Here is a 26,487-nt window from a genome sequence, read left to right on the forward strand (position 1 = left end):
ACTTCTCAAAACCAGCTGAAGAAGTAGTAAACCTGAAAGTTCTATAACAAAGAAATTTGATTGGTAGTAAAACTCATCCATTTGAAAAAAAAAAAAGTCCAGAGGTTTTACAGATCAGGTCTACAAAATACTCCAAGAACAACTCATTTTAAACTTATTCCAAGTCTTCTAGAGAATTTACCAAAAAAATAGAGAGAAAATTCTGCCACCCCAGCTCACTTGGTGAGATCCAACTTCGCTTAGTGAACTTGTTAAATATTGATACAAAAGCCAGACACGGATAGTAATGAGAGCCTTAAGTGATTAAACTTCGCATCACCAATAACAAGTGCCTTCACAGGAGATGCAGTGGGAGGTACGTGACATCTGCTTAGAGTTGTTGACTAAAAAATTGTTTAATCTGAATTTAATCATGAGGAAACAACCAAAGGCATTGTCAAGAACTATGAAAGATCTGAGGTTTTACCCTACTCGTAAGGTAGCAAATTAGTCTGGCAGTTCCATGATGCTGGCTGGAGAAACACAAATCTTGTGCAAAACACAATTTCTTGTGCATCAGAGACAAGGGACAATTTATCGCTCACAGCAGCAGCGTTAGTCAAACTATGATTATCTCCTTGTGCCAGTTTCCCAAGCCCCAGTTCCCACGGGTGATACAGCAAAGCCAGGTGATGCCTGCACTTACTGTGGACTGAGTTACAGGAGAGGAATCCCAAGCTTCGGGAGCCCGCGGTTTTAATAACAGGCTGCAAGCAGACATGCCTGACTTTTGCCTTAAAGACGTTACCTTTGTAATATCAGGTAACAATAAACCTGTCCTGGTGGGCTATGTCACCTCCAGCCTCCAAGAGTACTCTGTCCACTTCAAAAATAAGACAGCCAGTTATCTCACCAGCCAGATGAGTTTATTTGGGAAGAGCCAGGGGAATTGCAATTCAGGAGTGCAGAACTGGGGGAGCTTGCTGTTCTAGAGAAACTGGGAGTCAGGGGGGCTGTTCTCAGTGGAAGTTTGCTGGAGGAAAGTAAGAGTTCAGGGTGGCGATGGCTCCTCGTGGGCTGAGCTGCGGCGTCCTCCATGGCGGGGCTGGTTGCTGGACGAGAAGAACCTGCTCTCCCTCCTGCTGGGGTGGTGGAGGCCCTTCCTGCCCGAGGTGCAAGGCAGGCCCTTCCTGTCTGGGGTCTTGGACGAGGAGTCGTAGGGATGAGGGTTCCCTCTACAGGCCTTCCCAACTCAAATTTTAGTTGAGGTTTCCTTTATTAATTTTCACATCACTATTCAAGTATCTCTGAAAAGACAGTCCAGAACAAAAGGACAGCGCGTGCACAATCATGAAGAACCACGAGACCTGTCTCCCAGTAACCAGTCTGTGGGTCATTCTGCGAAACAAGTCTGGATTCATTGAAAATGTTAACGTCCTAGCAAGTGCTGCGGGTGTCCTGCCTGCGCGCCCTCGCCTCGCCCACGCTGTCCGCGTGCTCCCTTGGTGTCTCTCCCAGGTTTCACATTTCTTTGCCTACGGCTTCTTCCCTGAGCTTCTGCCGCAGGCTGGTGGGGAATCGGCCCCTGCAGGAGCAGCCCTCGACCAATGACTGATCAAAGCAGCTCGTAAATACCCCGCGTTCCTCGCCTCCGGGTGGGAGGGCTCTGAGGCTCCCGTTCTAACAATTCCCTGAGTTCCCCCGCAGTAGAAATAAGTTTCCCTCAGTGTGAGGACACATCCTCACTACCTGCCTCTTTCCCTGCCTCACTTCCCTGTGGCATCCCTGGTGTCTCCCGAGATTACCTCCCAAGCAGGCTACTTGTACCTGAATCCTCGTCCCAGAATCTGTTCTGGTGGAACCCAAAGTAAGACATGTACACGTGGAAATGTCAAGTACGCAGTCAGACGTGAATCTGGAACTCAGAGGAGAGGTTCATGCGGCTTGTGAGTCATCAGCAAAAAGATGTTCTTTCTCCTAGTTCTCTGTTGCAGCAAGAGAGATTACCCTAAAATTCAGAGACTGGAGACCTCTTTTTTTTTTTTTTTTTTTTTTTTTTTTTTTTTTTGGTAGCTCACAGTTTTGTCTCTGCTGGGCAATTCCTCTGTTCCACGTAGCATCACCTGAGGTCAGTCATTCCAGGTATTCACCATTTAAAGCTGTGAGCCAAGATAAGAAACCACAGGAGTTAATGGGGAAGTCCAAGCCTTGGAACTCCCCGTGTTAGGAGACCAGCGCACAGAGACTGGGCACTGGGTCACATGCTGCCGGTAAATAAATCAGTATGATGCAGATTAAAAACTGACATTGGATTTAGTGATGTAAACATCTGTTGGGAGGCAGAGATACTAAATAATATCCTCCAAACTGAGAAGGAACTTGGAGACCAAAAAACAAAGCTGGCGATTCCAAAAAGTGCCATTAGGCGGTCTACTGTGGTAACACACAGAGGGTCCTGTGAGGACCGCCCAGAGGCATTCCCAGCTGCTCTGCGCCACCAGGGGTACAGGGGGCCTACAGAGGCCAAAGCTAAAGGTGGAGTTTGGCTAGGAAGCGGGAGGCACGTGGGCACTGATGGGGACCCAGGGTTTTCCTCCCCCGGGGGGCTCATGACCGTTAACCAACTGCATCAGCGGAAGACATCTATCAGATGAAGGCGAGGGCCAGAGTTGACAGGGGCTGTGTCTGACTTGGGCACATTCCTTGCAAGTAGCTAAAGCTCAGTCATGCAGAGAGGGGAGGGGTGGCACTGTGGGCCGAAGACGGAGCCACAGAATGGAGTCATTGTGGTTCAGACACACGTCACTGGGGCCGAGTGTGCCACACGTCAGATGGCTGCGTCAGAAGTTTGGTTAGTTGGCTCAGGGAGAACAGGATGGGTGGAAACCTAAGTTGTGAGTATTAGCCCTTCTTTAGAGAGTTTCTGTTACAAACACAAGTGGGGAAACACGAGGCGAACATTACTTTCCCCTGCACCTTCCTCCTGTTCCCCAGTCCCACCTGATGGCGCCCACTTCTGGTCACTTCTGCTTTGGGGCTTGTGAGTGGGGGGCATCCTGGCCGGGACGGGAGTTTGGGGTCCCCTTTATTACCTATTTTATCTGCATAATGAGGAGATAACGAAACTTGCTTTAAGTGTCTCCTGCAGCATTTTAACTCCAGAACTGCAGGGAACAGTTTTTAGTCACTGTTCCACCATACACAGTATTATCTAACGTTACCCACTGTTTGTGAAGGTTTTTTATACCTGATAAATGTCCATATTTATCTGTAGGTGAAAAGGAATTTGCCTAGCAAGGTTTACAGTTGCAGCTGTATGTCAGGTCACACCCGCACGTACTAGGAGTACGGTAGAGTCGCTGGGAAGGGCTCGGGTTTGCGCTGTGGCTTAGCGTCTCGCTGCCTGCTTTCCTTGTCTGAAGCGGAGGCAGTAACAGGAACGGCCCCCTCAAGCTATTGCAAGGGTTAAATGAGAAAATTTAAACTTCCTAGCTTAGATTAGTAAGCACTTAGCGTGTGCAAGTCCTTGATAAAGCCAGCCAGCATCACTACCGAGCAGGGAGTCAGCTAGGAATGCTCCCAACTGTCCGTGAGGGGAGGCTGGCTTCACAGTAGTGAGGGTCTGTTTCTCTCACACAGACCAATGCTCTCATGTGTTGTGAACCAGGGGGTGTATATGAGTAACATATACTGTGGGATTAACTCGATCATCTACGTCTGAGTTAAGAGAAAGAAACAGAAAAAAAGGTAATTCCTACCGAGACAGCCTAAGTAACTTGGGAGGCAGCTACAGACGCATAACCAAAATCTCTTCTGCCCTTCTTCCTTCCTACCAGCACCCGACTCGGTGCATGGGGTAACACGCTTGGGTGAAAACACTCGCCTTCCCAGGTAGGGGCGTCCACGTGACGTTGTTTGGGCCACTGTGACCTAAGCGTAATGCCTGATGAGGTTTCTACAAAAGCTTCTAAAAATTGTCAGACTCAGCTAACATGTCCTTTGTCTTTCTAGTGTCTAGGACGTGGGCGTGAGGCTGAGGTGGGACAGTCACACCACGGTCAGGAGGCACACGTGCAGGTGAGAGCCGCATGTCCGGATGGTGAGTGCAAAAGAGGGAAGGAGCCTGAAGCATGAGCGGCTCCAGGGGCCACTGCACCCGCGTTAGGCTGGGCCTCGCGACTCCTAACTGTGCGAGAAAAATCCGCTTCGATTGAGTTAAACCCCTTAATGAGGTTTCTGTGTACAAAGACAGTGCAATTCTAATTGCCATAAAGGCTCTAACATTCCAGTGACATAAATCAAATCCGAAACCCTTACTTACGGCAGTATGATTAGCTAACACTGCCATCACATAATTCTCTTTTTTTTTTTTTTGCGAAGTATCTTTTCATTGAACTATAGTTGATCATTTCTTTTTTATGATGAGAACATTGAAGATTGAGTCTCTCAGCAACTTTTAGGTACATGAGCAGTATTGTTAGCTCTCAGCACACTGCTGTGTGTGAAGCCCCAGAACTCACTTGTCTTGTGGTTTCAGGTTTTACCCTTTGATCACATCTCCGAGGTTCCTCCAACCCCCCAGCCCTTGGGAACCAACATTCTACTCTGTTTCTACGAATTCTGGCTTTTTAGATTCCACATATAAGTGACATCATACAGTATTTGTCCTTGTCCCTCACTTAGCATAATGCCCTCGAGGTCCATCCTTGTTGTCCCAAATGGCAAGATTGCATTCTTTTTTTATGGCTGAATAATATGCAGTTGTGTATATACACCACATCTTCTTTATCCATTCATCCCTCCATGGACAGTTAGGTTGTTTCCGTATCTCGGCCACTCCAGTAAACATGGGATTGAAGGCATCTTGTTGATACCCTGTTTCCATTTCCTTTGGATATACATCTAGAAATGGAATTGCTGGATTGTGTGGTGGTTCTGTTTTTAATGTTTTGAGAAACCTTCATACTGTTTTCCACAGTGGCTGCACCAATTTGCATTCCCACCAGCAGTGCACAAGGGTTCCCTTTGCTCCACATCCTCGCCAACACTTTTTCTTTTTTCTCATTTTCTGGATAATAGCCATTCTAACAGGTGTGATGTGACATCTAATGGTGGCTTTGATTTGCATTTCCCTGACAATTAGTGACACTGGTCATCTCTTCACATACCTGTTGGCTATTTGTATGTCTTTAGATAAATTACTATTCAGTTCCTCTGCCCATTTTTTAATTAGAGTATTGGTTTTTTTCTTCTTCTATTGAGTTGTTTGACTTCTGTGTAAGTTTGACCACTAAGCCCTTATCAGATACATGGTGTGCAATATTTCCCTCCATTCTGTAGGTTGCCTTTTCATTTTTTTAAATTTGTTTCCTTTGCTGTTCAGAAGCTTTTAAGTTTGATGTAGTTCAGGAAAGGTTGGAAGAAAGAATTCGTGCATCAATGGCAGATAGAAAAACGTAGGCAGCCCTGTTTAAGTTCTGATTAAGTTCTGGGCTTGGTGCCTGGTATCATTGCAGTCTTTCTTGTTGACAGATCCCTTTTTTGTGTAAGGCTTTCACAGTGTTGTACTGTAATTTATCTGCTTACTTGTATGTATCCTCCTTAAGACTGAATTCCTAGTGGGAATCTTGTGTGGTGCTAGGCGCTCAGTGCAGAGTCTTACAGAGAGCCCTCATAAATTGTCCTTTTAACGTCTTAGTCGTGGTTTCATTAGAAAAAAATCAACTTCCAAAAAAGCACAAGCAATAAAAACAAAAATAAACAGGTGTTGGGCATCATGTTTTTAATTTCGAAGAGTTTTCTTCAGTTAATACATTTTTATTTTTTCTTAGAGTCTACTGCTTCATGGACAGAACACGTGTATCTTCTTACCTGAGAATATCATTTATGCTTGCTTGCTTTTGTATCTTTTTCTATTTGCAGTTTCTCTTGGCTCCCTTTTTCACTTGTTTTAATAATAGCTCTTATCACAAAGATATTCCTTGTGATCCTTTATGTCTTGACATTTAAGAACAAGATATTAATCAGTTCATTGGAAGCTTTCTGAAGAGTATGGAAGCTCTCTGATTTGCTTCGTTGTAGGCAAGCTTTTAAAAATTATTTAATTTTAATTTAAAAATTGGAAATTATGGTAAAATACACATAATAAAAGTTACCATCTTAACCGTTTTCAAGGGTACATTTAAGTGCACAGATCAGCCATGTTAAGTACATTCACCTTGCACAGCCAGTCTCCAAACTCTTTTCCTCTTGCAAAACTGAAACTCAGTGTTCATGAAACAACAGCTCCTCACTTTCCTCCTCAGCCCTCGGCTCCTTCTGTCTTTGGGAGCTTGACGACTTTAGGTTCTCCTGTCAGTGGAAGTGTATGTGCTCATGTTTTCTGACAGGCTTCATTACTTAGCATGATGTCCTCAAGGCTCATGCATTTTGTCACGGGTCAGAATTTACTTGGGTTTTAAGGCTGGATTCTAGTCCACTGTATGCATCGCATTTTGTTCATGCTTCATCCGTCAGTGGACACTGGGGTTGCTTCCACCTCTCGGCTGTTGTGAATAATGCGGCTATGGACATCCATGTGCAAGTATCTCTTGAAGATTCTGCCTTCAGTTCTTTGGGGTGCACACCTAGAAGTGGAGTTGCTGGGTCATATGGTAACTCAACTTTTAATTTGTTGAAGAACCACCATACTGTTTTCCATTGCATTTGCACCATCTTACCTTCCCATCAGGAGTGCACAGTGTTCCAATTTTTATATATCCTTGCCAACATTTGGCATTTTCTATTTTTTTAAATAGTAGCTATTCTATTGAGTGTGGGCAAGCTGTCTTATGTATATAGTTTTGGACCCTGATTATTCCACAGAAAATGATCTTGAACATTTTTTCCATATCAACAGATATTTTTTAAAACATGATTTTTAATGGCTGTACTATTTAACAGATTCCATAAGGTGGCATTTTATTAGTTTCCACTAATTTTTCAGGGTATCAATAATGTTTGCAGAATATTCTTATAAAGAAAACTTAGTGTACATTCCTGACATTATCCTTGGTTGTTAAGGTCTTGGAGGTTGAATTCGTGGACCAGAGGGTATTTTTTTAAATATATACTGCCAGGTTGCGGTCCTGAAAGGTTGCATCAGTTTTCATTCCTACTAGCTGTGTGGAGGTGTCATCGGCACTGCATATTATCAGACAAAATTATTTCAATGTATGACCATAAATACAAGGTCAGCAAGAAGAGACATCGACGGATAACAGTGGTCAACTGAGAACAGTTCTGGCTTTGACGTATGCAAGGTCACGTAAAATGCTGGATTTATTTGTATTTGTATTTTTCGGTACTAATGTACTCATGTAACATTTATATAAATATTTTAACTTCCTAACTTAAAATAGAAATGGTTGAAATTATATACTTATTTTAATATGTATGCTTTTTAGTTTCATTAAAATTAAAACTTTTTCATGTTTATCTTTCTCCTTTTGTGAAATATCGACTCATTTGTCTATATTTCTTGATTTGTTAGTACTTATATGTGAACTTTACCAAGTGTGTTAATAATAGTCCCCCTTTTTGTTTACTTTCTACCTGTAGTCTCCACCTGCCGTTTTCTTCTCATTTGTTTTTCTGTGATTGACTTCTAGTCTCATGGCATTGTGGTCAGAAAAGATGCTTAAATAATTTATATCCTCAAACTTTTGTGGCTTCTTTTCTTTTTCCTTTTCTCTCTCTCTCTCTCTCTCTCTCTCTCTCTCTCTCTCTCTCTCTCTCTCTCTCTCTCTCGTTGTTGTTGTTGTTGTTGTTGTTGCTGTCAGGAGCTGGGGGGGAGGGTACTGCTGATGGGATGGCGTTTCCTCCTGGGGTGACGGCATGTTCTAATACCGGCAGCCGTGATGACTGCGTTCAGTAAACATACTACCAGCCAGTGAATCGCACACTTTAAGGGGACGAGTGCAGTATGGGAACTACACCTCAAGAAAGCTATTAACAACAACATCTACAACAGAATCTACGGGCGTGAACCCCCCGTCATTAAAGGCACCCCCACCACGGGAGGCACACACTGGGTGTATGAGACACGCACATGCCAGCAACGCGCAGCCAGTCCAGATACACAGTCTGGGCAGGGTCCGCCCGGCTCCCGCACCCACCCGCCCGGCGGAAGCCGGGAGGACGCCGCGCTGTGTTGCAAGGTCTACTGGAGACAAACTCCCACAGCAAAATAGAGGCCACGCGACCAAACAAATACAGAGCGAAAACACAAGCAGAAGACGCCTGGGACAGGAGGGGGCTTTTCCAGCCCGCACCCGCGATGCTCGCACCAGAGCCGGGCTGAGAGCGCAGCTGCAGGGGAGGCTCGGCTCCCTCCGCCACCCCCGGCCCTCCCCGCGAGGCCGGGCTGCCGGCGCCGGCCGGACCTGCGCTGCGGGGAAGCGTCAACACGGGAAACCGGGCGGGAGCGTGGGGCTGCCACGACGCGGAAGTCCAGCCGGAGGAGGGAGGGAGGACGGGGACGGGCGAGCTGCTGCGGGGCACGGTGGGCCCGCGGCGCGAACACGGCCCCGCGCGGCCCCCCGCACTGCGCTGCGGGCCCCGGTGACCGGGTCCGAGGAGGGAGGCTCCACGAGGCAGCGGGTGGACAGCGGCCCCGGCCACCCGGGACGAGGGGCACCTGACAGACCCTGCCCCGCGCCCAGATGTGCTGTGCGCACAAGACACACACTGGATTTCAGAGACTTCATATGCCAAAAAAAAAAAAAACAAAAAAAACAAAAACCAAAAACACCCTAAAATGGCTCTTTAGTAATTTTTAAAATTCCATGTTGAAACGGTAGTATTTTGGTTATATTCAATTGCATAAAAAATGAAAATTTATCTCCTCCTTTGCGTGGCCCCCGGAGCTGCTGAAACCACGTGTGGCCCAGGCGCGGCGCCATCCTGCCTCTGAGCTCAGACGTGACCTGAGCCTGGGTCCCACGCCCAGGTCCACGGGTCATAGAAGCCAGCCTGCAGCAGAGCCGGGCCGGGCGGCCGTCCCTCCGGAGGAAGGGCACTTGTGTCCGCACAGGAGGACAGGAGAGCCGCTGTACGGCTCCAGGGTTGACAAGAAAATTGCAGCTGCTGGAATAAAACCTAGCCCCTCCGTAACAGTCCAAGCTGCCCAGCCACCGAAGGAGCCTCCTCCAGCGCCGAGCGCCAGCGCAGGGGTCCAAACGGAGGGGCGCCGGGACGGGGACACGATGCCCAAGAGTTCAACAGCACAGCTTTCCCTGCCTTCATCAAACAAAGCGCCTAATTGCCACAGACCCGTCCAGCCTGAGGCCGACGCCGGGGCTGCGGGGGGAAGCCCGAGGGCGCCAGCGGGAGGACGCGGCCCGCGCTCCGCGAGCACCGAGGCCTGGAGTCCGGAGAGCCGCGCTGAGCGCTCAGCGTCCTCCCCTCCAGCAAGGGCTCGCCGTCGGCACACCGGCCCAGCGGGGCCACCCACCCAGGATGAAGGCAGAGCAAGGCCTCTGCAGGGGCCCCTCCACACAGGGCGACATCACTTTGAGGCTTATTTTCTACTTTTAGGAGCTTAAAAAGTTTTATATAGGTAGCTACGTTCATCTCTCTTTTACCTTACTTTTAATTTATCAGCTTTTATAGTTAGCTTTTCTGCATTCTGAGGTCCGATACTCATCTGCATTTTTAAAAACTATTTTTTAACGTTGTACCTGCGTGTATTTAACTTTTCACCCTCGGATTCAGCTGCAATTTATTTGGCGTATATTTTGATAAGGAACCCGACCCAAATCAGTAACCGTGTCCCAGCTCTGTAAAAGCAAACGTCCCCTTATCTAGCGCGCTGGCCGGTCCGAGAGCTGCCTCCCCGGCGCATCACCGCCCGGAGGTGGGGCCGCGCGCGCGGAGGGCTCGCCGGGCGCATCTGAAACGTCAGGGACTCACTCAGCCCGGGCTAGTGACGACAATTTCCAGCCTTGCTTTGCGCGTTTCCGTAGGATGGACGGCCCACCCCGCCGACCCCGGCCGCCAGGCTCCATCCTGAGCACAAGGCCGCGCGCGGGGTCTCCTGTTGCGCGCTCCCGGCCCTCCGGACGCGGGGAAGGGGGCGTGTGCGGGGCGGCGGAGGCGGGGCCCGCGAGCGCGGCCGGGGTCTGCGCGACGCTCCGGCGACCATCCTCAGCCGACCTCGGAAGCATGGTCTTCGCCCCGCCGCCGCCAGGGGGCAGTACGGGTCCCTGAAGCGCAGGGAGGTCGGCATCGCGAGGCCAGCTCGCTTTACGGCTCCCGCCTGAGGGCTCTGCTCCCCTCCGGCTTGACGTGCGGCTCCTGTTTCTTTCCCCCGCCGGGGTCTGGCGCGTTTTCGGTCGCACCTTCTTCCTTCCCAAAGCCCTTTGCGCGGCCACCCCCTGAGCCCCTTGCCGCTCACATTAAGGCCCCCCAGACCGGCGCGCTCTCGCTAGGACCTTCTTCCCGGCGTCCTGCGCGCGGCCGTCCCCGAGGCCCTACTCGCGTTCGGCGGGACGGAGCTCCGTGCGCGCTCTCGCTCGGACCTTCTTCCCGGCGTCCTGTGCGCGACCGTCCCCGAGGCCCTACGCGCGTTCGGCGGGGACGGAGCTCCGTGCGCGCCGCGCGGCCGAGGCGCGTGAGTGGGGTCTCGGCCGGGGTTGGAGGGCTCTGCCTGCGCTCCCGGCTCCGTGGTCCTGGGCCCAGAGGCGCGAGCACGCGGCAGCCCCTGGGTGGGCTGCGCGGGGCGGGGCGGGGCCGGGGGCGGGGAAGGAGGTCCGTTTTTCGAGTTTGACGCGCAGCTCAGCGCTTGGTCAGCTTTTCCAGCTTCTTTGAGGCGCCGCGGTTCACAAAGCGCTTGGACTCATCCCCGTAAAGCGAGCAGTCGGGCGGTTTCCCACCGGTTCCGGAAGGCTCTCCCCCCAGAGAGGAGCCCCGAGCCCGCCCGGCCCCGTCTGCTCTCTGGCCCCGTGAACTCGCGGTTCCGCGTGTTCGCATCAGTGGAGCCGCAGCGTGTGCCCTTCGTGTCCGGCTCCTGGCACCGGGCACCGCGTTCTCCAGGCTCACCCGTGTGGCACCTGTGCCGGCAGCCGCTCCTTTTTGCGGCCGAATGCTGGTATTTCATTGTACGGATAGGCTGCTCTTTGTTTCTCAATTAACGGGCATTTGGGTTTTTGCATTTTTTTGCTTCCGAGACCTTTTAAGGTCTATTCCTGCACAGAACTCGCACTCTGGGGCGCACACAGTTTACAACGAAGTTCTCATCCCGACGTTTTAGCTCTGGGGTTGGATCAGGTGTGCAGTCTTCCAGGAGAGTTTGTCAAGTCTCCTGTTGGCAGTCCAGCGCTTGCGAGCCCGCTGCCTGGGGGTAACAAGCAGTGTTTGTGTGCAGGTCCCCTCAGAGAGGGGCGGACTTGGAGGCCATGGAAATTGTCTCTGCGGGAGAGGTTTTACCCCAAAACGAGACCTAGTCGATCTCCGTTACATGTGAGGTCTGTATTTGTGAACCCACCACTGGTTGAAACTTCTTTGCAGCCCCAGGGAAGTACTCGGGGCCTTTGCGGGATGCGGGCCGCGTGCGCCCCTCCCGCCGTTCCTCTGCGCGGGTCTCAGCGCGCACTGCAGACCAGCGTCCTGGGGGTGCTGCACGGAGGGCCACGGTCTGCAGTTCATGCTTTTTGTTAGTGATTCCACTGTGTTTTTTATTTTTAACGAATTTTTGTTAATGGAAGGCAAGAGTCTTTAAATTCTGTAGTGTTTTACAATTTTCATAAGTTTCACATGCATGATTTTACATAATCCAGTAATAACCCTCCCCCCAATTCCTATCTTGCCCCTCCCCCCTTCCTTCTCCCCGCTGGTAACTGCTAGTTCACTCTGATCTGTGAGTCTGCTGCTTTTTTGTTTTAGTCACTAGTTTTATTTATTTATTTATTTATTTATTTATTTATTTATTTATTTAGATTGTATTGAGTTATACTCAGTTTACAATGCTGTGTCAGTTTCTGGTGTACAGCACAATTTTCCAGTCATACATGAGTACATATATTCATTTTCATATTCTTTCTCACCGTGAGCTACTACAAGATCTTGTATATATTTCCCTGTGCTATACAGTATAAACTTGTTCATCTATTTTATATGTACCTGTCAGTATCTACAAATCTGCAACTCCCGTCTGTCCCTTCCCACCCCCCAACCCCCGGCAACCACAGAAATCTCTTCTATTAGGCTATTCTTTCCTTTTTCTTTTTATTGTGGTAAAATAGACATAATGTAAAATTTATCAATTTAACCATTTTCATGCATGAAATTCAGTGGTGGTAGTACATTCGCAATGTATACCCTTTGTTTTTTAACAAATAACCAGGCAGGCCGTCATTTGAGACTTTGTGAATGTCCTGTCCCCAACAGTTTTTTAGTATCCCGCATGACTCCTGCTGAATGGTGTTATTATCAGTCAGTTTAATAGGAAAAGTTTATGAGGTTGATCTATTAACATTCCCTTTTTCCAGATGAGGAAATTGGAGCACAGAGAGGTTAACTAATCGCCCAATGTAAGTAATTGGTGGAGCTCAATACTGAACCACATCCGATCTAACGTTCATGGCTTGCTTTAAGTAATGGGCTGGCACACCGCGACCTGTGGGCCAAATCTGCCCCTTTTTGTAGTAGTTTTACTGGGATGTGACCGCGCCCTTTCTTTCCGTATTGTCCACAGCTGCTTTCAAACTAAATGTGGGCTGGTCGTGGCAGAGGCCACGTAGCCTGCAAAATCTAACACCTTTACCCTCTGGCCCTTTATGGAAAGTTTGCTGACTCCTGCTTTATGGAATGGGTATTTAAATTTTTTATTTTTATTAAAAGAGTGCATGCACTTATTTGGACAGGAGATCGTGCTGAAAGTTTCATTTGTGCAGAGGAGAGCCCTGCGCAGAGCTGTGCACCCCGGTGTTGACAGTTACATTCTGGCTACGTCCTTATTCCACTTTCTTGATTTCACAGCTGTGGACGCTGATTTGGACACCAATTACCAACCTGGTGTAGGCCACTATCCTACTTTTTAGTGTAGGATTAATCTTACTATTAGCAGATAATCTGAAGATTTGTAATGTGCACGTTTGCTGAGGCCCGACTGAATCTGCGCGGTCTGGGGCCAGTGCAGCCATTGGGGTGCGGCTCCGCCGGCTGCAGATGCTTTTTCTGAGGGCAGCTGTATTTCCTCGTGGACCACACATTATTGTGGTCTCCATCTGACGCATTGGCTCTCAAATCAAACTGGGGCGAACATCACAGTCCCTGTGGATGGGGTCAGGCACTGACTCGTGGGCCTCACCTCTGCTTTCCGATTCGGGGGTGTGCATCCCCTGACAGGGGCCCAGGCGATGTGGATGCTGAGGGGACGTCAGTCAATGCTGCATCCGTCCTGAACGTGGTCTTGCTATTACATCGCAGGTCTCCCGCCTGCAGGCGTGTGAGCTCCAGGAAGCCGTGCACCTGCCAGGGCTTCTGATTCCTCTTCCACCCCGCAGAGGCCGGGGTCCTGCTGCTCACAAGCAGGTCGTCAGGAGCTGGTTGTTTGCTTTTGTAGTTTTGATTTTTCAATTACAAACACTTTAATTACACCATATAATTATAATACATTCTTATGGTAAAAATCACTTTTAATACCACCACCAGGCTCACAAAAATTTGAGCAGAAAGAAGCAAAGCCTAGAGGACGTTCCGGGGCTCGTTGGGTGACCGCGGCGCCTGGAGGAGGCGCTTCGTCTGGGCGTTAGCAGAGGCTCTTGCCGTTTGTTTACCGTCAGCATCCTGTGAGATCCTTTTTATCTTGTGTTTATTTAGAAGTCAACCAGAATCAGCATGTCTGGGACTGAGGAGGCAATTTTCGGCAGCCGTGACAGCCACCCTGCCAGTGGCAGCTCCGTGCTGTGCTTTGGTCAGGTAACTGTGCTGCTTTCCTGGAAGGAAGGGGCTGAGGGAAGAAGGTGCAGGGCAGCGCCCTGTGCGTGGCAGCTGCTGCTGCTCTTCTCATTTAGGTGCACGACCTGAGAGTCTCCGATGAGCTCTGAGGGCATTCTGGAGCTTCAGCTTCAAAAGACTAATAAATGGCACTGGGGGTTACCTTTAGATTTAAATTTTATTTATTTTTGGATAGATTACATTTTCACGTGCTGTAACATTCAAAATGAAACGAAGACTAGATGTGAAAAGTCTCACTGTTCCCTGTCGCTCCTGTCCACGTATCACCCACATCTCTCTTTTGGTGGCATCCAGAGTTTCTGGTGTTGTGTTCTTTGTGGACATACTCTCTGCATGCAAGGGGGATCCTTGCTTTGTCCACCCAAATGCTAACTTTGTCTTTGCCAGAGATCTGTGTGGGAGTGTTTATTCCATTTAGACAGGGCAAGGGGAAAACTACAAAGAGGACGAAACGCTAAGCAAGTAGCAGTGTGTTAACCGCTGCGCAGGATGGGGATGGCTCAGCTGGAGGAGAGGACAGAGGGAAGCAGTCTTCTCCCCTCCCCCTCCCCTCCCCCTCCTCCCCCCTCCTCCCCCCTGCCGGCATTAACGTTGTGTATAGACTCTGAGGCAGGAAGTTTTCCCTTCCCAATTCTGGCTCGAGAGTTTTGTAAGGATGGTTAACATATTAGTAACATTTAGGGCACTGGGTCTCAACATGTGGTCCAGTGACCCCTGGGGTTTCAGAGTCTGTGAAATCAACATTACTTTCATAATGATACTAAAACACTCTATGCCTGCTGCACCCTCACCTTTCATGGGTGAGGGGGCAGCTTTCCCGAGTCTGCACAGCCCGTGCTGATGTCACTGCTCTGGTGGTCACCGGAGTGTGTGCCCTCCAGCTTTCGCAGGCTGAACTCCTGTCACTCATGGGTACAACTCACATAAGCAGAAGCTCAGGGGCCTCAGTACTTTTTAAGAGTGGAAAGAGGTCTGGAGACCAGCAGGTTGAGCCTCGCTGCCAGGAGAGGTGGCACTACCAGTCTGATTTTCCCTTTCTGGACTGCAGTACCAGTACACAGCAGAAGAGTACCAGGCCATCCAGACCGCTCTGAGGCAGAGGCTGGGCCCAGAATACATCAGTAGCCGCATGGCTGGAGGAGGCCAGAAGGTAGGGGAGTCTACGTGCCTGAAGGGGGTGCCCCAGCGCAGACGACCCAGATGAACCTGCCAGCTCCCCTCTGGTCCTCAGGGGTCACAGCTTCTGGATATTCCTTAGTGTCTTTGGGAGTAAGTGGGTTCCGGTCTTTATTGTCATCTGACTCGGCCCAGCATTGTCTGAGCCTCCCTGCCCCAACACAGAACACGGTTCTAAACTGGCTCCTTCTGGAAGATCTTTGAAATCAGTTCACTGAGAATTTCCCTGGAATGCTTAAGGGCAGTTTTGCCAAAAAAAGCTAGTAAGGAATAAATTAAGTAAAATTTAATCCACATTGAAGTACAGCCAAGGAATTTTAATAAGCTTTTTCTTTTCTTAACATTTCCCCCAGGTGTGTTACATTGAGGGTCACAGGGTAATCAATCTGGCCAATGAGATGTTTGGCTACAATGGCTGGGCACACTCCGTCACGCAGCAGAACGTGGGTGAGTTCGCTTCTCCCCGGGCCCCGCCGGGCTCCGGCCGGCTTCTGACAGCAGCGGTGAGCGCGGGCACGTGGCTGGGGTCCGGGGCAGGCACAGGTCGGCGTCCCTTCAGCTGGTTCTCCTTCCCACCCGTAGATTTTGTTGACCTTAACAATGGCAAGTTCTACGTGGGAGTCTGTGCGTTTGTGAGAGTCCAGTTGAAGGTGAGGGTGAGGGAGCAGACTGCTGCCTGCGAGGCCGGGGCGGGAGGGGAGCCTGGGCCGGCGGGGAGTCCGCAGAGCGGGGCTGGAGCTGGCCTCGGGCGGCATCCAAACAGCGTCCTCTCGGGTCCCTAAAAGAATTTTGAAAAACTGTTCTCTTGCACATTTTTAGGTAGACAACTTAAAGTTTTCACCATAAATATAAACAGTTGCAAGAGTATATTTTTTGGCATACTGTAAAATTGTACCTTCTACGATAAATGTGTTGTATCTTTGTAAAGTGTACTGATGGATTCTAAATCCCACAGAGGACTGAATACTGGCATCCATTTAAAAGAACACAGGAGCAGGTTATTCTTTAATCATCAGAAATTTTACATTGTTTCCTCTTGAACACACGTTTCCATTCCATTTTCCCCTTGGCTTTTACCCTCATATATGTGATTGAAAATCTTTTATTAATAACCTTACACTTGTCTGCCTCTGTGTGTGTATACAAATTTGGGGGGTGGTAAATAGCCAGTGAGCTGAAGGCTCTATTAAAAAATGTCTTCTGGATTGATTACTGTTATAGGCATTATTAACACACAATTGATGTGTCGATGTGTTTATGTTGAGACAACATAACTACATCTAAATATTTACACTTAATAAAAACACAGTGCTATAGAAAATGCATTCCTTAATAAGGATAAAGCTGCTTTATTCTGTTCAGGTAGTTTATAGCTAGTTTATAGCCATAGTCAGTATTACTTACTTGTAGATTAAACATTTAGCGTTAATTCTGTTCTGACTTATTTTTATAAGTAGTGCTGAAAAGCCTCATTCACAGACCTAGACTGGGAGTGGAAGGAGTTTGTTGCAGAGCCATTCACCTGTCTGAACACCTTGAGCTGTGTGTCAGAAGTTGGCGCTGCCATCACAAGTTACACTCGGCTCTCTGTCAGCGACCAGCTCCACCAGGCCCACCGCCCCCTCTGGCGGGAGCCCGGGAACTCACAGCGCCTGCCCCAGGGGAGGGCTTGTGTCCAGCCGTTGGAGTCTGTTGATAATGATATTCCAAACCTTCCTTTTGTTGGGTGTCCCAAAGGTCATTACACTGTGGGCTAATGCGTCTCAGCAAGACGGGGGTAGGTTGGGCACGCGCCTTTTGTATGCAGGGAGGAAGGCGGGGAGCAGAGCCGTCCGGACACTCGGACCACAGGCCCATTTCCAGGCAGAGCTGGTCCAGGGACACGCGGTGGAAATCGAGTGCTCCGGCCCTGCCAGTGCTGCAGGCCAGGGCGCCGTCCGCCCCGCTGGAGCACTGCTGCTCCCACACCCCTCCCTTCTCTTCTCCCCCAGGACGGCTCGTATCATGAAGACGTGGGCTACGGCGTGAGCGAGGGCCTCAAGTCCAAAGCCTTGTCCCTGGAGAAGGCGAGGAAGGAGGCTGTGACGGACGGGCTGAAGCGGGCGCTCAGGTAGGCAGATCCTGCGCATTTCAGCTCTGGTTCAGAGCCGAGCTTGATCCAGAGGATCCAGAGGAAACGCGTTCACATGTTCAAGGGTCGAAATAACCTGAGTGCCCCCACCCCGTCCCTCTGCGGCCTCTTCCTGCCCTCCTCTGTGTCCCCAGGCTGTGTGCTGCCGAGGCCTCCCTCTCCGGGGAGGAAGTCGTGGGCCCCCTGTTGTCCCTTTCCTCCCGACTTGCACCCCAACTCCTTGACTCAGGAGTGCATCCCGGAGACCTTTCCACGTGGCCACACAGATCGCTTCCTCAGCCTCTTTAGTACAACCACAGTTCTCCGGGCTACATAGAGCACGGGTTTTAACCTTTTTTGGGTCATAGATGCCTTTGAGAATTGAATCACCAAAAAAATAACTTCAGTGCATGTGTAAACATGCACTAAAAATTCGCAATACCATAACCTGTGGTGGGGAGGGGGGGGTCCCTGTGAGCCAAGCAAAGAACCTCAGTCCTGGAGCACTGTGCCCGAGTGTGCGCTCACCGTCACTGGGGCCCTGGGGCGGTCCGTGCAAATAAACCTTGCTCTGGACTGTGTGCTGCACGCCAGGAGGTCGCTGGTGGGGTTCTGTGAGGGGTGTCCCAGTCTTGCAGACTCACTGCCTGCCCCCGAGGGTGGGGGTTTGTGACATGCTCACTGCTGTGGGCTCAGAGCCTCCTACGGGGCAGGCACAGGGCAGGGGCTTCACACACGCTTGTGAGTGTGCATCAGCGGCCATTTCCTTTGCTGCGGGGGAGGCGCAGTCTGCACGGAGCTTGTGACTCTGTTCTCTGGTTTTGACATTCACGGTTGTCAGCCCTGTTTCACGGTCTTCCCTTCTCACCCCCAGAAGTTTTGGGAATGCGCTTGGAAATTGTATTCTGGACAAAGACTATCTGAGGTCACTGAACAAGCTTCCACACCAGGTATGTTAGAAATGGGATGCAATGTGTTGCCGTGAAGGTGGAACCGCTGCTTTGTGTCACGAGGTGTGTCTGGTGATGGAGGGAGACGACGGGAAGGAGCGGCGGTTGAGAGGGTCTGGAACGTGGCTCAGAGCGCCCTGCGCGGGAGACCGGCAGGAGCGGCGCCCCGCCCGCGGCGGCAGAGCCTGGAGCCTGGAGCGGCCGTGCCATTCGCCTCCTGGGGGTCTGTGAAGCCTCGGGAGGGGCACAGATCCGGCTCAGCAGCCCGTCCCGTCCTAGGAACACGCAGAGCCTCACCCCTCCACCTTCTTGCGTCTCCTTCGCTCTGGCGTCTTTAAGGTTCTTGTCTCCCTTGTTTCTGTCGACACCTGTCACGCGATCTGCACGTTTGCTTTTGGAGACGGACAGGCCTGGGGTTTAGCGTGACCGGCCGGTGTCACAGCGTTCCTGGGGCGGCTCCGCGGGCGTCCTGGGTCGGGGGCAGCCGTCCCTCTCCCCTCCTGAGGGATGCTTTTTCTTGTGCTGCTCCACAGAGGTGTGTGTCAATTGGCAGCTGTCAAAACTCCATTTTTCCCCCTTTTAAAATCCTTTTGATACATTACTAATCTCAGTTTGCTCGTGTTTTATTAAGGACTTATGCGTCTGTGTTTGCAAGGGATATTGTAGCTTCTCTTTGCCGTAAAAAGCACAAACATGAAGTTTCCCGTTTTAGCCATTTTTAAGTGCACAGTTCAGCAGTGAAGCCCATCTCCAGAACTCACCTACCGAGACTCTGCACCCGTAGCACGACGCCCCCGTACCCCCGCCCCGCCCCCGCCGACCAGCTCCCCGCTGTCTGCGTGCCTGCGACTAGAGCCCGCACGTCAATGCAGGCACACGGGTTTGCCTTCCTGTGAGTGGCTTTCTGCCACCTAGGATACCGTCCTCAAGGTTCGTCTGTGCTGGGGCAGGCGTCAGAATTCCCGCCCCTTCTAAGGCTGAGCACCGCACCGCACCGCGTGCCCGCCGCATCTTCACGCCGTCACCCCGCGACGGGCACGCGGCCGCTCCCCTCGGCCGTTGCGGGCGGGGGCGTGCGGCCCGCCCGCGGGCGCTGCTGCTGGTTACGTCGGACGCGTATCCGGAGCGCGTGGGGGTGGCGCCTGTCAGCACTGTTCTTGAGGACCTTCTGTGCGGTTCTCTGTGACGCTGCCCTGTTCCGTAGCTCAGCCAGCTCGCCCCGGCTGCCGGCGTCCCCACGTCCTTGCCGGCGTGGGCTGTGTGTCTCCACAGGAGCCAGGCCCGCCCCTTCAGCGCCGGGGAGCCCGGTGCGCTGCCGCTCTGCCTGGCGCTTTCGCACCAGCTTTCATCAGGGATGTTGGCCTATAGTTTTCTTGTAGCGCTTTTTTCCCCTTATACTGTTTTTGTCGGGTTTTGGGATCAGAATAATGCTGTCCTCATAGAATGAGCTTGGAAGTGTTCCCTCCTCCTCAGTGTTCTGGAAGAGCTTGAGGGTCGGTGCTAACTCTTTAAGCCCTGGTGGACGTCCCCCGTGAAGCCGTGTAGCCCGGGCCTCGATGTTCCCGTCGGCAGGCTCTTGTTTACCCCAACGCTCGCTCCACCAGCTGCTGGTCTGGTTCTGTTTCTTCATGAGTCAGTCTTGGCGGCTTGCATGCTGTGCGGACGTGTGTCTGACTTGCTGCTGTACAACTGTTCATGGTATTCTCCATTTTTTATTTCTTTGGTGTCCTTGGTAGTGTCCCTTCTTTCCTTTCTGATTTTAGTCATTTGAGCTCTCTTTTTACTTTATCTAGCTAAGAGTTTGTCAATTTTGTTAATCTTTAAAAAAAAAAACAACTTAGTTTTGTTGATTTTTTTCTGTTGTTTTCCTGTTGTTTCATGTATCTCTGCTCTAAGCTTTATTTCCGTTCTTCTGCCCGCGTGCGCCAGCTGTGAACTTCCCTCTAGCGTTGCTTTTGCTGCGTACAGTGCTGGTGTGTTGCATTTGCATTTGTCTCAAGATATTTTCTAACCTCGAGTTGTTGCCCCACTGGGTTGTACTAAGGACACGCTATTTAATTTCCACGTTTGTGAATTTTACAGTTTTCCTTCTGCCATTGATTTCTGGTTCAATTTCATTGTAATTGGTAGATACTAGGTCTTCTTTAGTTTGTGAAGGCTTGCCTTCCAGCCGGCCGTGCGGCCCGTGGGAGCGCGTCCACGCGCGTCTGAGGGGCAGCTGCGCCCCGCCGCTGCCGGGCGGAGGTGCCGGCGGAGGTGCGGCGCGCAGGTGCCGCGCGGAGTGCCGGGCGCGCCCGCGCGGTCATCTCCGCTGCTTCCTTGTTGGGTTTTCTGCGTTCTCCCCGTTACTGAGGGCGGGGTAGTGAAGTCTGCTGCTCTCGTTGTCTCACTGTGTATTTCTCCTTTTACTTCGAAGCTTACTTTATATATTTAGGGGCTCTGGTGTTTGGTACGTATTTATACGTGTTATATCTTCATGGTGAATTGACCGGTTTCTCATTACATAATGTCCTTTCTGTCTCATAACAGTTTTTGACTTGTCTGTTTTTTCTGATGTTGGTATAGCCCCCCCCCCCCCCGCCCTCTTTGGTCACCATTTACATGGAGTATCTTTTTCCACCTGCTTACCTTCAGCCTGTGTGTGTCTTTAGAGCTGAAGCTAAGTTGTTAAGTTCTACGTGTAAGTTGTATCTTGTTTTTTCATCCCCCAGCTAGTCTACAGCTTTTGGTTGGGGCCGGTTTGGTTAATCCATTTACACTGAGGTTATTGTTGAGAGGGAAGGGCTCAGTATTGCCATTTTGTTAATTGTCCTCTGTATGTCTTGTAGCATAGCTTGTTTGTTTGTTTTTGTCCCTCTTTCCTGTCTGCCGTTCTTTGTTTTATAGATTTTTTGGTAGTGACATGATTTGATTCCCTCCTTTCCTTTTGTGTATATGCTGTAGATGTTTTCTTTGTGGTTACCATTGCAATTATAGAAAACACTTTAAAGTCACAACATTCCATTTTAAACTAATAGATTGCATACAGAAACTGCAGCCCTATACACCCCACCCCCGTATGTTACCGATGCTGCACTTTGCACCGTCATGTAGCATATGTCCACCAACACAGGTCTGTAGTTACAGAAGTTTTAATGGTTTAAAATGTTAATTTCTGTACTCATTAGTATGAGTGGCTTTTTTCATTTAAATTCTGTGCACCCAGATCACAGTAATACAGGTCACTGTTTTGTCTGTGTATTTACCTTTTCTACAGAGCTTTTCATTTTTGTGTGGCTTCATGTTGCTGCCTGGCATCCTTTCAGTTTGAAGACTCCCTGTAGCAGTTCTTGTAGGGCAGGTCTAGTGGTAAGGACCTCCCTCTGCTTCTGTTTATTTGCAAGTCTTAATTTCTCCATTTTTGAAGGATAGCTTTGCCGGATGGCTATTGTTGGCTAAGTTTTTTTCTTTCAGTACTTTGAATATATCATCCTCTCCTTTCTGGCCTATAAGACTTCTACTGAGAATCTGATCATCTTAGGGAGGCACTTTGTTATGTGACATTTTGCTTTTCTCTTGCTGTTTGCAAGACTTCTGACTTTTTTAAAAACTTGAGATTTAACTGACAATGTTACAGGCAGACCACATTTTGTAGAGCTTCACTTTACTGCACTTCACAGGTACTGCCTTTTTTTTTTTTTTTTTTTTTTAACAAATTGAAGGTTTGTGGCAACTCTGTGTTGTCAGGTGATAGCATTTTTTAGCAATAAATTATTTTTTGGCCCGGTATGTGCATTTTTTTTTGACATGCTGCTGCTGCACACAATATACTACAGTGGAGCTACACTGTACTACAGAGCTCTTAGAGGCACTGAGACACGTAAGACTCAGTTGTGTGACTCGCCTTGTTGCTGCTTCTGCTTTCTCATGGGGCGTCTGGAACCAGACCTGCAAGACCTTGAGCTGTGCCTGCATGTTAGCATCCAGTGTACAATGCAGTGATTCAGTGCTTTTACATACACAGCAAGTGTAGCTACATCCATCACCACACTTGTGTACAAACCTGTGTTTCTTGTGAGAACTTTCAAGATTGACTCTTTAAGCAACAATTAAATACACAACAGTGTTGTTAATTACCTGTAGTCACCAGGCTGCACATCACCTCCCCAGAACTTGTTTTTCATAACTGGAGGTCTGTCCTGGACCCACTTTGCCCCGGCCACCACCAGTCTTTTCTTTGTACCTCTGAACTCAGGTTTTGTATCTTTCAGCCCACATGTGAGTGAGACCATGTGGTATTTATTTTCCTTTATTTCACTTGTTTAGCAAAGTGCCCTCAGGATCCATACATGTTGCAAATGACAAGATTTTTCTTCTTTACGGCCGAATAATATTCCATTGTCTGTACACTAGTTCTTCACCAGTGGACATTTACTTGCTTCCCAGCACTCCAGGGCCCCATTTTGCCCCTGCCATTCACCACTCTGACTGTATCTTTTCAAAAGTAACTACTTTCCTGACTTCTTTATTCTGACTTTTAGTCTCAGGTTATTTTTTCCTATTTTTGAACTTTACATAAATGGAATTGTACTTTGTGCTCTATAAAAAGTACTAGAAAGGACATGTAGACAATGCACACATCATAAACGTTCAGCTGGATGAATTCTAAGACCAAACACACCCACATAACCAGCATCTGAATCTGGGTGGACCTCCCAGGACCCCAGAGGTCTCCAGCGTGTCCCTTGTAGTTGCTGCCAGCCCTCCCGTTCGTATCATCCCCGAGGAAAACCTCTCTGCGCAGCACAGGTCAGTCTGGACCGCGCTGCACGTCCGGGAACCAGACAGGATGAACCGCTGCATGTCTGGCCTTCGTCCCGCACGTGCGAGGCTCGTTCTCGCCGCGCGCGGCGCTTTCGCTGCTGCTGACTCTTCTGCTGCTGGTCCTCCCCTTCCGATTTACTAGGCAGCGGAGATTTCCGCGGGCTGTTTTGAGGAGGGCTGCTGTCAGCGTTGCCGTACGCGCCGCTTGGCGCGCACGCACCCACGTGTGTTGGCAGCTATTGGGCCAGCGGGAGGAGAGTGGGTGCCAGGTTGCGTGGTCTGGTGCGCTGGGCCACACCCCACAGACCCGTGTGTGAGGGCGCTGGCGGCAGTTTCGTCTTCTCTGCTCACTCCCCTCACCCCCCACCCCCCCACAGGTTACCACCTTAGACATTAAGGGCTCAGCTCTGTGGCACCCGGTACCCTGGTGATGCCGAGCGCCCATCACTACCAGCCATCTCTGTGACTCTCTTCTGATAAAACTGACGCTGTGTGCCCGCGGAGCAGGAACTGCCGCTCCCTCCTCCCACAGCCCCTGGCCACACCGTGCTCCTTTGTCTGATTCTGACCACTCTGCCTCGTTATCAGTGGAGTCACTGTGTTTGTCCTTTGGTGACTGACCTGTTCCACTTAGCACCCTGTCCTCGGGGTCAACCCCGGTCAGAGCATGAGCTTCTTTTTAACTTACCTGCTTACTTTCCGATGTAGGTAAGAAACTTCACAGGCCCATTTTCATTTTCAGGTTATCTTTATCTTTCATCATTTTCAGGTTATCTCCACCCATCGTATTCCATTGTTCTGTCAGCATCGGTATTATTGAGAGCGCTTCTCCCAGGTGAAAAATCCCTGGGTTTCTGTAGCGCGATTATTTCCAAACAGAAAATTAGACAGCGTCAGGTCCGGCTGCCCAGGGAGAGGCCCATTAGGCTTTGCAGAGCATTTGCCCTGGTGAGAACTGAACTACGACTTCTTACCAAAACTGCACTAATAAAGGACGGTGTGAGACAGAAAATGAGGCTGTTTTACTCCTCATGTAATTAAAGCCACTCCTCGAGCTTGTGGGCCCCCGTCTCGGCCTCTCCAGACCAGCAGGCGTGCTGGGGAGCGGGCTGGAGCGGGCGTGGAGAGGCCGCTTCTCGGGGGGAAGGACAGGTGGAGGAAGGTCTTTTCTCCCCTCTCTTCCCTTGTTAGTTGCCTCTTGAGGTGGATTTAACTAAAGCAAAGAGACAAGACTTTGAACCATCTGTGGAGCGAGCCAGATACAGCAGCTGCCGACAGAGCATGGCTCTGGGACCCCCAAAACCACCAGAGGTGCCCTCCCCTTGCAGACCAGACCACTCAGATGGCCCCCATGTTGTGACACTGGGGGACAAGGACAGCAGCTCCCGGTACGCACCCCCGCTGCCCCTTCCCGAGTGTCCCCGTTACCTCCTCCTACCCTTGCAGCAAGCGCGGGTGGCGCGCTCCCTCGGGGACCGCGTGCTGCTTCACCAGGTGGCCCAGGAACCCGCTCCCACCCTGCTGCTCTTCCGACACAGAAGCCTGACCTTCTCCGCCGCCGAGAGCGACGCCACACACCAGCGGAAGCTCCGGCAGAAGCAGCTGCAGCAGCAGTTCCGGGAGCAGATGGAGAGACAGCAACACCCGTCTGCCCCGCCGTCCAGGAAGAGGGACCAGGGTGAGGGGCCGCAAGTGGGGCCGGCGGGGGCTCGGGGTGGGGGGCGTCGGGTCCAAACAGGACTCAGCGGGACTTCTCTCCAGGTGTGCGCAGGACAGACCAGGCCAAAGAATTCAGATCGTGACGTCCTGCCACGCATTTCCCCGCGACTAAAGACACTGACTTGGGGGGCAGGACACAGGCCTTGACGTAATCTGGACTAGACATCTCGGGGTACAGAACTTTTCTTCACCCTCTGTTACTTTGGCTACGTCTGCAGGAGAAAGCCTTTCTGAGCTGTTTTTGAACGTAAAGCAAAGTTGGGTTTGAAGATAATAGGGGTTTTCGGCAGTCCTTTATCCATGGACTTCATTTTAGAGTCCACATTCAGTGAGAGTGGTAGATAGACTTTCTTTTTTGGAGTCTTTCCCAGAGAGTAGGGGAAAAAAAGGGGGCTTATCCAAGAGCAACTGGATTTTTGCCCAGCTTCTCCCTAAAAATTATGAAGAAAGAGGGCTTGCTCTATGTTTAGTTTCTGGCATTGCCGTCAGCATTGACAGGCTGAAATTACTGCAGGACAGAACCCCAGGCCGCCTGTGCCGGGGGCGTTCTTAGTGAGCATCGCGACACCGGAGCCTCAGCGCGTGCCGCCGCGGAGGCCCCGGGGGTGTGGGGTGGAGGGGGCGTCCGCCAGGGCTTCCCCCGCCCCCAGTCAGACCGACAGCTGTTATATTGGTTTTACATGTTGGTTTCTGCTTAAGATTCTGTTTGAGCAAGGCTTATAGCTTCAAAAAGTAAAAACCAGATGGGAAGGCTCATAATAACCCTTCTACTTCTGCTGGGAGAGGAGAAACAACCCTTCCGCCAGTACGGCGAGAAAAACAGTATTGGCAACCCCATTTTACGCAGCTCTGTAGGCGGGCCTGGGACGCGGCGTCCGGAGCCATCCAGGCCGCGCTGCGCCGTTAACGCCGCGCCGGCCCGCGGCCGCCTCCCCGCCGGCTGTGGCTCTGAGCTCCGTCCTCTCTCTGCAGCGGCGCCGCTGGTGCCTCCTGCCGAGCACGGTGCCCCCGGAGCTGCGGTCTCAGAGCCAGGAGCCCAGACGGACGTCCTCACAGGTCAGTGGGGCTGCCGGAACGGCCTCGGTACTCATCAGTAAGCACCCATGAAGCCCTGGAGTCTTAGCATCACAGATACCTGACTTCCATCCGCTCTGTAGAGGGAGGGCCCCAGTGGACGGATGGCAGTTCTGACCGCCGCGATCGCACACACTCAGCTCCTCTCCTGTCCTAACCGCAGACACGCTCGGAGAACCCACTCTTCGGGGTTGGGGAAGAGCAGTTCCAGACACCGCTGTGGGGCACTTGTGACGTGCGATTTCTTACGACCTGTTTTCTCCAGCACTTCCTGTGCAAAGGCTACATCCTCCCGTGTCCTCTGTCCTTGCAGACAGTCTTGAACTATGGGACCTGGCTCCAGATGCAGGGGACAGTGTGGTCAAGCCCTCGTCTAAACCACAACCACCGCAGACTCCTGCCACCTCAGTCCTGAAGAACCAGGTGGAGACCCAGAGCAGGACCCCACAAAGCCTTTACCACCAGGATCCACCAGCAAAACCTGGACCCTGGCACCTCCAAACCTATAACCCGAACCAGCAACCAACAGGTAGCAAAGCGTTTTAGGAGCAGGGACTGAAGGGAGAGCCTGGGCCTCATTCTGTGAGTTTTAGAGGAAGGATGACACTCTGTTTTAAGAAGCCGGAGGGACCCACGCCAGAGACAGCAGTGAGAGAGCAGGGCGGCTGTTTCAAGAGC

General features: G+C 50.8%; 1 protein-coding gene and 1 long non-coding RNA gene across 14 annotated transcripts in view; one reads left to right on the forward strand and one right to left on the reverse strand.

The window, feature by feature from the left end:
- RAD52 (RAD52 homolog, DNA repair protein) overlaps nt 1-26,487 on the forward strand; it is a 35,669-nt gene that overhangs the window by 7,209 nt on the left and 1,973 nt on the right. The window contains exons 2-12 of one of the 13 annotated variants that reach the window (XM_064478904.1): nt 3,991-4,078; nt 13,840-13,938; nt 15,026-15,127; nt 15,507-15,600; nt 15,736-15,803; nt 17,145-17,263; nt 18,138-18,213; nt 24,208-24,404; nt 24,555-24,694; nt 25,708-25,791; nt 26,123-26,338. In XM_064478904.1, the coding sequence (XP_064334974.1) occupies nt 4,076-4,078; nt 13,840-13,938; nt 15,026-15,127; nt 15,507-15,600; nt 15,736-15,803; nt 17,145-17,263; nt 18,138-18,213; nt 24,208-24,404; nt 24,555-24,694; nt 25,708-25,791; nt 26,123-26,338 (1,198 nt within the window). In that variant the 5' untranslated portion in view covers nt 3,991-4,075. Of the gene's footprint in view, nt 1-2,080; nt 4,079-10,558; nt 10,631-10,797; nt 11,484-11,965; nt 12,549-13,839; nt 13,939-15,025; nt 15,128-15,506; nt 15,804-17,144; nt 17,264-18,137; nt 18,214-24,207; nt 24,695-24,777; nt 25,675-25,707; nt 25,792-26,122; nt 26,339-26,487 lie in introns of those variants that run through there. The other 12 variants (XR_010377762.1, XM_064478902.1, XM_064478903.1 and 9 more) reach the window with 12 other exon arrangements.
- On the reverse strand, nt 81-10,433 carry LOC135319296 (uncharacterized). Its single transcript, XR_010377763.1, has 2 exons — nt 9,931-10,433; nt 81-2,138 (listed from the first exon to the last, which is right to left on the reverse strand). It is a non-coding gene; the product is annotated as an uncharacterized LOC135319296 (long non-coding RNA).

This window comes from Camelus dromedarius, chromosome 25 (genome assembly GCF_036321535.1).
Source record: "Camelus dromedarius isolate mCamDro1 chromosome 25, mCamDro1.pat, whole genome shotgun sequence".
NCBI lineage: Eukaryota > Metazoa > Chordata > Mammalia > Artiodactyla > Camelidae > Camelus > Camelus dromedarius.